Source organism: Thunnus maccoyii, chromosome 3, assembly GCF_910596095.1.
Source record: "Thunnus maccoyii chromosome 3, fThuMac1.1, whole genome shotgun sequence".
NCBI lineage: Eukaryota > Metazoa > Chordata > Actinopteri > Scombriformes > Scombridae > Thunnus > Thunnus maccoyii.
This window is the reverse complement of record NC_056535.1, coordinates 28,890,254-28,900,896: the sequence shown is the minus strand read 5'-3', so window position 1 is coordinate 28,900,896 and position 10,643 is coordinate 28,890,254. Positions and strand designations below refer to the sequence as shown.

The following is a 10,643-nucleotide window of genomic DNA, read 5'->3' as shown; positions in this document are numbered from 1 at the left end:
ACTTTCAGTTTGTGTCTTGTTTATTAGATGGATTCAGCTAAAACGAAGGCAGTCCTGCAGTAAATCCTTACTGAAGGTTACAATGTCAACTTTATGGTCATTTTGGAGGCTGTAGTTTATTTTGCTGTTGAAGGTGTTATATTTGTGTAATAATGTGTCTGCCTTCTTTGGTATGAAAGGATTAGACTACTAGGAACACCTCTCTGTATAAAAAACAGCTTTGCCAAAGTGGTTAAAAAAAACAAACAATTGTCTGAATTTAAACAGTCTGCATCCTCTCCTGACTCAGAAAAGCTTCACTGTTTGCTCACATTCAGTGTTTCTTTATTGTGAAATGAATAACCGGAAGTTCCGTCTTTGTATTAAATGTTACTTGATGCTGGTGAATGAAAAGTGCTGAAGTGAACAGCGGCAGACTCACAACTTCTGCATCAGGACCACAAGAAGGTCTGCCAGTGAGACAAAGTGTTTTATGGACGTTTTTTATTTCAAGGGTGAAATATTTGTTGCAGCACATGTCTGTGAAAGAGGCAGATAACACGGACCTGTTCAGTTTAGTTCAACGGTAAAAAAAAAAAAAAATTAAAAAAAAAGATGAGCCCGGTTCTGTGTCTTCTGCTCCTCTTTCTCCGGACTACGGAGCTCCGTCATGTCCACCCGGCTCACACAGCCCGGGAGTTTCAGCCGGGGTCCGAGCTGGAAACGCAGCGGGCGGAGGATGCTGGCACGCCGGCTGTGGGGACAGAGGAGTCCCCGCCGGGAAGGACTCTGCACCGGGTTGAAAGTTCAGAAGTTTCCGACCTGAAGCGAGTTGCCCGGGGAGCCAAAGACGGGAGTTTCAGGAAAAAAGACCCGCACTCCCCGAGCAGTTTCGGGCATCCGCGACGGTTCGATGACCCGGGCGGTTACTTCACCACCCCGCGGAGCGAGCGGTACTTCTCCGCCCTGCCGGGTAACTCCTCATCGGGTCGCGGGTTAGGGCTCCTCAACCCGCTGTTCCCGGTCACCGACGGCTCCTACTGGGCGTACGCCGTCATGCTCCTCGCGCTCGTGCTGTTCGCCGCGGGCATCGTGGGGAACCTCGCGCTCATGTGCATCGTGTGGCACAACTTCTACCTGAAGAGCGCGTGGAACTGCATCCTGGCAGGTCTGGCCTTCTGGGATTTCCTCGTGCTGTTCTTCTGCCTTCCCGTGGTCGTCTTCCACGAGCTCACCTTGAAGAGGTTGCTAGGAGACCTGTCCTGCAGGCTCGTGCCCTACCTGGAGGTGAGAGGCTGAACCTGCTCGTGAGGGGCAGGTTGTAAACTTTTAATTAACTCAATTAAAGTTGATTTAATCGGGGAAAAAAAGCTTTTCAAGTTTTTATATAATTTAATAAAATGAAGGGTATGTGTTTGTTTTTTCTAAAAAAGAAAAAAGGTTTAACTAAGAAAAGGTAACATTTTTTGTATTTGCATATGTTTCCTTTAAGAAAGTTTTGGTCAACACCTTTCTAAAAGTGCTTGAGGTAAACATCAGGTAACTATAGCAACTGTTACTACTAAGTTTTACACTATTTTACCAGTTTACTCCAGTGCTGCATCTAATGATTTTTAATCTAATTATCTTTTTTGTTAATCTATTGATTACTTTTTTAAAATTAATTACTTAGTGTATAGGCTAAAATGTTCACACAGTTTCCCAGAGTCCAAGAGGATGTCTTCAAATGTTTTGTTTTAACCGACTGAAAGTCTAAAACTCAAAAATGTTCTGTTCAAAACGATCTAAAATAAAGAAAAGCTGCAAATCCTCACACTGGAGAAACTGTAACCAGAGAATAGTTGATGTTTTGATTGGAAAAAATGACTTAAACGATGAATTGATTTAAGACAAATTCTCTGTTACTGCTGTGAGTGATTATTGAATTGACTATTTGTTCAAACACAAGTTAACTCAGTGTATAAACTAACTACATCATGAGTAAAACTAAATGCTACTAAAAGTTTTAGTGGTCTTTATCTGTACCAAAACTGAGATATCATCCAGCCATAGTGAGGCAAAGAGATCTGAAACAATTTAACGTGATAATTAACTTCAGACAGTCCTGTTTCTTTTTCTAAATAGACAGCCAGTCTTCACACTATTAGCTCTGTTTTTACCCCCCATGTTAGACTAATTGTAATGTTTTCCAGTTTAATAAAGAGACATCCAGGTCTGTGATGAATGGCCTGTTTGTGTCTTGTTGCTCCACAGTTTCACACTCAGTGAGCAGTCTTCACTTTCAACAGACGAGCTGTTATTGCCTGTTTGGCCCCTTAGGCTGTCTGTTGTGAACCATCGGGGGAGGACAGGGCCCCGCATGAAACGACTCTTCTTCCTCAGCTCACAGAACCGAACAAAGAAACACAGAGACACAATTATCAGGAACTGGGAAGTTTATTTAAAGGTTCAGACTCAGAGTATAGAGATCCCAATCTAAGTCTCAGTAATGATGAAAGAGGAAATAATATTATTGCTGCCTCTAACAAAAAAGGAGAAAATAAAGATAAAACAGAAGTTCAGTCCAGTTCAGAGAGAGAAGTTCTTTATTAGTACAGAATATCAACTCAGGATGGACCTGCAGACATTAAAGATGATGTTATTTTGAAACTAATGCTTCTCCAGCAGAATTTAATTCCTTGCAGCTTGGAGAAGGCTTTGAAACAACATGAAATCCTTTGTAATGGGAAATAAGACAGGTTCATTAATTTCAAAAATACTTTCCTGGGAAGTTTTCCGCATGTTGGAGTTGTGTTCAATTTATAAGCTGTTGTTTTTTCCAGAGGTATTTCCATGAAAGAAATGCTTTATTTAAATAAGACTTGCAAAGAATAGGACTGGGCAATATATTGATATCGTGATATGAGACTAGATATCGTCTTAGATTTTGGATATTTTAATATCGTGATACAGTATAAGTGTTGTGTTTTCCTGGTTTTAAAGGTGACATTACAGTAAAGTGATTTAATTTTCTGAACTTACCAGACTGTTCTAGCTGTTCTATTATTTGCCTTTACTGACTTAGTCATTATATCCACATCGCTGATGATTATTTATCAAAAATCTCATTACGTAAATATTGCGTGAAAACAGCAATAGTCATCACTAATAATAATAATATTATTGTAATATCGATATCGAGGTATTTGTTAAAAAATATTGTGATAATTGATTTTGTCCATATCGTCCAGCCCGACTTGCAAAAAATATGATTGAACAGCCAACAATGAAAAATAGAAAACATCTGCATACCAGGGCCTTTAAATCACCTGCTGTCCAGCAGGGCTGATGAACATGTGGTTGAAATCTTCATATCACAATATTAGTAAGAATAGTGTCTAATATTGATACAGTGTATCACAATATCAGATTACATTGATTTGGAAGGTGCTTTAATATTAAGCGACTTAACTTTTTTCCCCACATATGCTCAAAGTGTGAGATATGAACAGAAGGAACTGGGAATCGAACCACCAACCTTTTAATCAATGGATCAATGGAACTGTTCTGCTCCATGTTTGGACTGATGCTCATGTGATCGACACAAAATTGATTGCCAACTATTTTGATAATTGATGAATTGTTTTGGGTCATTTTTAAAGAAAAAATGTTAAAATTCTCTGGTTCCAGCTTCTTCAATATGAGTATTTTCTGACTTCTTTAGTCTTCTATGATAGTAAACTAAATATCTTTGTGTTGTGGCCTGTTGGTCGGGACAAAACAAGACATTTTGGTGAACATTTTTCACCATTTCCTGACATTTTAAAGACCAACTTACTAATCGATAAATCGAGAAAATAATCGACAGATTAATTGATGATGAAAATAATGGTTAGTTGCAGCTCTAATTTGAACAACAGAAATGTGTAGAACAATAACATAATAAGATCATATCATCACAATATGATTCTCCTGCTAAATGATTAATTATAATATTGACTTACCGTCCGTCCCTTTAGTCCTGAGCATTATGTTAGTTAAATTTAAAGCTTGGCCAATCAGTAGCTTCGTTTAGAGGGTGAGTTTCCCTCACAGAGTAATAAATTAGAGCTCTCGTCAGCCTTTCTTCTGCTGTATTTTCAGTGCCTTCATCAGTCTCCTGTTTGAACACTGACACAGAGTCCGCCGGCCTGTGGAGTCCTTGTTTCTAGCTCCAAACCAGCTCCGTGCACCTACAGAGCTTTAACTCACTGAAGTGGAGTTTTACTCATTTGTAATAACAGCTTGTATGAAGCGGTCTTTAACAAGGTCGGGCTGCCGGCCCCCTCGATTCTGTGTTGCTTCATCTATTTTTATGCTAATGAATGAACGAGTTTCTTGCTAATTAATTAATGTTTGTTAAAATGCTCTTAAGCAGTTTGGAGAGTTGTATTGAGCGGTGTGTAAAGCGGGTCACGCTGCCAGCTGCCTCCCTGCTCTCTTAGTTAAACTATTTTCATGCTAATTAGAGCTTTGTGTTAATTATCTTGAGTTGTGTCTTAAAGGTTTGAGGTCATTAAGCACTCACAGAGGGGAGGACAAGACTCTATAATGATAGTCTGTGTTTTTGGCCAAAACCACAGACTTTAATGTGCACGAGGCACCAATAACTGTCTCCAGTCTGTAGGATAAAAGCTGTTACAACATACTGTCTCTCTATTCCCACTGTGACTCCTTTTCTTTCACTGTTTCTGTATTCTAAAGGTCAGTTTCTTACAGCTTAGCTCTTATTATGTAGTTTTGGCTAATTCCCCAATAGTTTAGCATAACAAGGCAGATGAAAGCCTTTAACTTAAGCCTAATTCACACTTCTGACTGGTTTCCTTGACTGGCTTCCTCTCCATAGCAATGACAGCTGAGGCTCATGGGTATTGTAGTATTTATAGCGTCTGCCATGGAAAACTAATGGGCAAAATATGATTTCTCTGATACAAGGTTAAAATAATTAAAACTGTTGGCCATAATATAAACCTATAGGATTGTTACATGATCCAGGAAAGTTCCCTGTTTCTGTGTTGAGAAACATCCATTCAACATCCACAAAAACACCCACTTTGCAGCTCTGTTAAAGCTATAGACCCGACATTTTGGGGAATACACTTATTCTCTTTCTTTTTGAGACTAAAGATGTTCCGCAGGGGGAAACAGATTGCCAACAGATACCAACACCTCTAAAGCTTCTTTATTAATGAACCATATCTTGTTTGTTTAATCCACACACAAACAGAAATGTAAAAAACAGAAGTTGTGCTTGAGGGGGAGTTATGTGCTGGAGCTGACTCTCACTTTGAGATTTGATCAATGAGGGCAGCAAAATGGTCTCAGGTTCCTCCCACAGTCCAAAGATATGCAGAACAGATTAAATGGAGACTCTAAATTGTGAGTGTGATTGGTTGTTTGTCTACCTTATCTACCATCCAATGTAATCTGGGGGATCCTCCATCTCCCATGACCCTGCAAAGGATAACAGGGAATAGATAATGGACTCAATGGATTATTATAAGAACCCTCTTATTTATGACTTTTAAACATTTATAACTGCAGGTGACTTACTATTATTCTATCCCTGACAAATGTATTTTATAATATATTACAGTGTTGACGATAAACCCAAATCTAAAAACCTAGCATCACGGCGGTCTATATTATTACTTAAAGAGCTTGATAAAAAGAGAGGATCATGCTGAAGGGGGATCAACACCAGCCAAAGTGATACTGTAAAGATAATTTTCTGCCCCAAGTAACTTGTGGGATTAACCTTCACTTCCACTCGCCTCTCTGTCATTTCTCCATCAGGTGACCTCTCTGGGTGTGGCCACATTCAGCCTCTGTGCTCTGAGTATTGATCGCTTCCACGCGGCCACAGGTCCCGGGCCCCTTCACACGCCAAAGGTGGAGCCCTGCCAGTCCATCATAGCCAAACTGTCCGTCATCTGGATGGGCTCCATGGTGCTGGCCGCCCCCGAGCTGCTGCTGTGGCAGCTCCTCCAGGAAACCGTCAGCCTGCCGGTACTCCCCACCGACCTGCAGCAGAACCATCCGGGAGGCTCGCTGATGGCTGCGTTTAGAGCCCGAACAGACGCGTTTGTGATGGATATCTGTGTCCGTGAGCCGTCCGTGGAGCTCCCGGAGAGCATCTACTCTCTGGTGCTGACCTACCACGAGGCCCGGATGTGGTGGTTCTTTGGGTGTTATCTCTGTTTGCCGCTGCTCTTCACTCTGGCCTGCGACTTAGTGACCAGGCAGGTGTTAGCCCAGCGTGTGATGCAGAAACCCGGCAGTGAAAAGGTGACTGGCAGATTATCCTCATCCTCCTCTGCGTCTTCCTCCTCGACAAAGAAAAAGCAGAATGTGAGGGAGCACAGGCTGCGCTCTACTGTGATGGCGCTCACCATCTTGTACATCACGTGCAACCTGCCGGAGAGCATCTGTAACATCACCTTGGCGTACATCTCTGTCCCCATGGCCTCCGCCCTCCCGGCTCTGGCTCTGTCTGCGCTGGGTCTGATTGGACAGTTCCTGCTGTTCATGCGTTGCTCGGCGACGCCGGTGTTGCTACTGTGCCTGTGTCGCTCTCTGGGTCAGGCCTTCATGGACTGCTGCTGCTGCTGCTGTGACGAGTGCCTTCCTGACGGCAATTCCTCCTCATCCTCCTCCGCCTCAACTGCCGCCACCTCCACCCTTTCCTCGCCAACATCACTTTCTCCATCCTCCCTGTCTCCCTCCAGCAAAGACGAGACCGTGAAGAGCGTGTCGCCGACAGAACCAGCAGTCTGCTACGACAGGGCCAAAGACTCCTCAGCAGCTCTTGGGACGCCCTGCTGAGGTCCAGAACTGCTTTTAACGACAATTTTTAAGGATCATTTAGGTTTATTACAGCTTGGTTCTTATTTTTGTGCTTTAGTCCATCATTACTAGCAATCATAATAACATTGTTCTCACCAAGTTAAAAGCTTAGATCTGGGACCATGGTCACACCGCTAAAAAGACGTCTGACGGGTCAAGAAACATGAGCAGTCAGACCATCAGACAGGGTGGAAACAAACCAACAGTTTATCCAGATTACACAATATGGCCAAAAGTGTGTGGACACCCATGACTGGGGCTGTTTTTCATGGTTTGGTCTAGGCCATTTAGCTCCAGTGAAGGAATTCTTGATGCTACAGCACACAATGATAAAGGCCCTTCCTGTTTCAACATAATAATGCCCCAGTGCACAAAACACAAAGCCAGGTTCATAAAAATGGTTTTCCCAGTCTGGTGTTTGGTGTGCGTTCACTGGCCTGCACATAACTTTTACCTCTACTCCCGTTCTCCTTCATTTTCTCTTCCAAATAAATTTGTCTAACCTGTTAGTTTGTTTCCAACATGTCCGATCATCTGCTGTTTCTTGACCTGCTGTTAACAATGTTATTATTGCTGATAGAAATGATGGACAAAAGTACCAAAAAAACCAAGGTTGCAATAAATTGGAATAATCCTTTAATCTCAGTCTGGATGAACTGACAGTGTAAAGTCACTGTAGAAGCAGAAACTTGTCTGACTAGAGTTAGATCATTATATTCGATAGAGCGTGCTCTTTTAAAAAAGGAGTTTAGTGTTGTCCACTTGTGATGGATTTAATCCCATTATTTTAGGACTCATTATTGTTTCAGTTTCTTTATGATACATTTCACATGTTATAGTTATTAATAATGATCTAATGCTCATTCAGGATATTAGTGTTACCTGCTCTAAGTACTGTATATGAGAGAAAAACACTGGATATTTTGAGTTTGGGGGGATTTTAGGATGAAGGACGGTTCAACTGAAAATGGAGACTAAATGAGACTTTTGACAGCAGACTGACAGGCTGCTGTTTGTGAAATGTTTTTATATGATTTTGCTGTTGCTGCTCATATGCCTGACTTACACTGTGTCTACACAGGATGCACCATGTAAGTAGTACGTGTGGATCTTGCATCTTGTGCGACCTTTACACTGGTGTCTACACAGGTCAGAGAGTAAACAGCTTCCAAGAACACCACCCTAAAAAGCTATCTTTTAGGAAGAATATATACTGTATATATACTATATAATATTTTGGGGAACTTTTATGCTTTTAACATAGTGACAGTAGAGAGATGACCGGAAATGAGGGGAGAGAAAGAGATGGGAGACAACATGCAACAAAGGTCCACTGCTGGAATCAAACTGGATGTTGCAGTTATGTGGCAGATGTCTTAACCAGCAGGATACCACGCCATAAAAATCTATCTTTTGATCATCAAAACAATAAAAGATTTGTCAAGTTTGTAATCACCTGAGGACAAATCCCATCTGAAATGCCCTTTGGGTATAGGCTTCAGTATGCTTCAAAGGAAGTGTTTGTCAGATCGTCTAACAGTATCTGAGATCCCAGCTACCGCCTACAATTTTTGTAACTTTCAGAAGAAGACAATCTGACATTCACACCCACCTTATGCAGTGATTGGCCAGGTGTGTGGAGGTATGAAAGTAGGAAGGGACTGAACTCTCGTTTTTTCCACCAGTCTGAACAGGCATGAAGTGAGTTCAGTGAAAAGTTTCCACATCCCACTACAACAACATTCAATTCATGGCATAAGCGTCTGTCTTTGTCAAAAAGCTGTCTGCCTTAAAATAACCATTGTAAATATTGAAAATATTTTCAAAGATGATACTGAGAGAATTACTTTCCTCTGTATAATTTGGTTGTTATACTTGTTACACATTGTTAAAATAGTCAAATGCCTCATTCCAATAGAGTTGAAGCATATAAAGAGGACACAGCTACACATGTGTGAAACACAAACTGTTCCTGAAGTGCATCCTGTGTAGACAGCAGGTTAAAAAAAGGAGTGAGATCATATGAGAGATCAATCAAAATGTTGAAACTACTGTACATCAAACAATTCAGTGTGAAGTTTTACTTTTTTACTTGTTTTATTACTTTGGTTTAGTAAAGTTTAGATTTCCTTCAAGAAAAAAAAAGTTTTGTATCATGAGTTTCTTCTCTGTGTGTGTTTTTTTTTATGTCTGGTATCCACTTTATTAACTGATACAAACAGTAGAGCTGTTGATGGGACACTCTATATCACAGCTAGTGTAGTTTATTTTTACTCAGTTCCAAATACACAGTCTGCTGCTGGAAATACTCCTTGGAGCACCAAATGTGGATTAATTGGCCGCTGAAAATAATCCACAACAAATGCAACATTTTCTTCTGTTTGAGTAACATTTGCTAAAAACTACAGTTCTCGGCTAAATGACACTGCCTTTTTTAAAATAAATGAAACAATATATTTGTGGTGCATTTTTTTTAAAGATTTATGTCTTCAATAGGAACCAATGGGTTTGGGGCTGAGTGCCAGAAGTTGGGGTGAGTTGAGAACTCACTTATCATTTAGAGATGGATAAACACATTGTTGGTTTTGGTCTTTTCATTGGATTTGTTGACAGTAAGAAGACTTTCAAATAATTTCAGCCATATCCTGTAAATGGACTCTCATAACAAATTTCAATGTCTCAGGCGCTCCCATATAAAAGTAAGAATGTCCCCACATTGTTCCACCTGTTAAACAAAAACTTAATGCATGTTTTTACAAAAAAATCTGTCTGAAGAAAGTAATAAATTCTCTGTCTAAAATGTTTTTATCCTTCATCCTGGTCCTGGTCAGAGTCTGAAAGTATACAATTGGGATTTTCTGTAAAAGAATTAGACTTAAATCTGCAGACATCCTGGTCCGGGTCAGAGTTGAACCAAATGTTAAGCTGCCAAGCATGAGTGAAAAGAAAGTCAGAGAGAAAAGTCAGAGAGTGAAAAGAAAAACAATAGAGAGGCAAAAACAATGAGGGGATGAAAAATGTTCTTCGTTCAAAACAAAGAAATAAAAAACAGGCCAGAAGACAGAGATGGAAAATGACGTTTCCTGGTTGTGGAGAGCTATTCAGTGAACATTTGAAAACTTCACATGTGGACTAATTTTATTTGGAAAGAGAGAGAGAGACGGCTCATGTTAAGTCTGAGCTCCATCGGAAGGAATGCTACGCAGCAGCGTTCCCAACACCCACTGAAGGAGAAAGCTGTTCATGCTTGACTGTGACGCTCCTTTTTGTTATTATTCAATTATTGAAGGTCACAGCTTCACAATAACAGCCGGCCTTTGAGTTTCTGCAGACATAATGAACACAGTTGCTCTGTGACCAGTTGCTGGGGAGCGCAGACAAGAATTCCTTGCTTACTCAAGTATTTTCTGGGTTTTCTCAGCCTTTTTTCCTCCTTTTTGAAATGTTGACCTACAAAATGTGTTGTTTTTCTTCTAGAAGAAAATGTTTACAGCTTTGTGAATAAATTGTAGTGTATTGCCAGCGATACATAATCTAGTATCTGTCACCCAAGATGCATATCTTGAACCATATATTGTTATTATCTTATTATTACCAGATTCATATCTTGATAGATTGAGATGCTGTCAAAGATGATATCCTGCACACAGGGTAATATATGGATCTGCCTACAAGATCCATCTTGTGTGTAGATGATACACAAAGGATATGGATCTTCTGTGCAAGATACTGTCTTCCAGCGACACAATAATTATCCTGCGCACAAGATATGGATCTTGCGCTCACAATAACACAAAAAT

At 40.6% G+C, this 10,643-nt stretch overlaps 1 protein-coding gene across 1 annotated transcript; it reads left to right on the top strand.

The window, feature by feature from the left end:
* Positions 1-72: 72 nt before the first annotated feature.
* gpr37l1a (G protein-coupled receptor 37 like 1a) lies at positions 73-7,483 on the top strand. Its single transcript, XM_042406361.1, has 2 exons — positions 73-1,266; positions 5,794-7,483. The coding sequence occupies exons 1-2, from the start codon at positions 595-597 to the stop codon at positions 6,820-6,822; spliced, it is 1,701 nt and encodes a 566-aa protein (XP_042262295.1). The 5' UTR covers positions 73-594; the 3' UTR covers positions 6,823-7,483.
* The last annotated feature ends 3,160 nt before the right edge of the window (positions 7,484-10,643 follow it).

Excerpts from the sequence above, each read along its gene's own strand:
- gpr37l1a (XM_042406361.1), top strand. The coding sequence starts at position 595 with ATGAGCCCGGTTCTGTGTCTTCTGCTCCTCTTTCTCCGGACTACGGAG. Across the intron at positions 1,267-5,793 it reads GGCTCGTGCCCTACCTGGAG|GTGACCTCTCTGGGTGTGGC; the intron begins GTGAGAGGCTGA and ends TTTCTCCATCAG.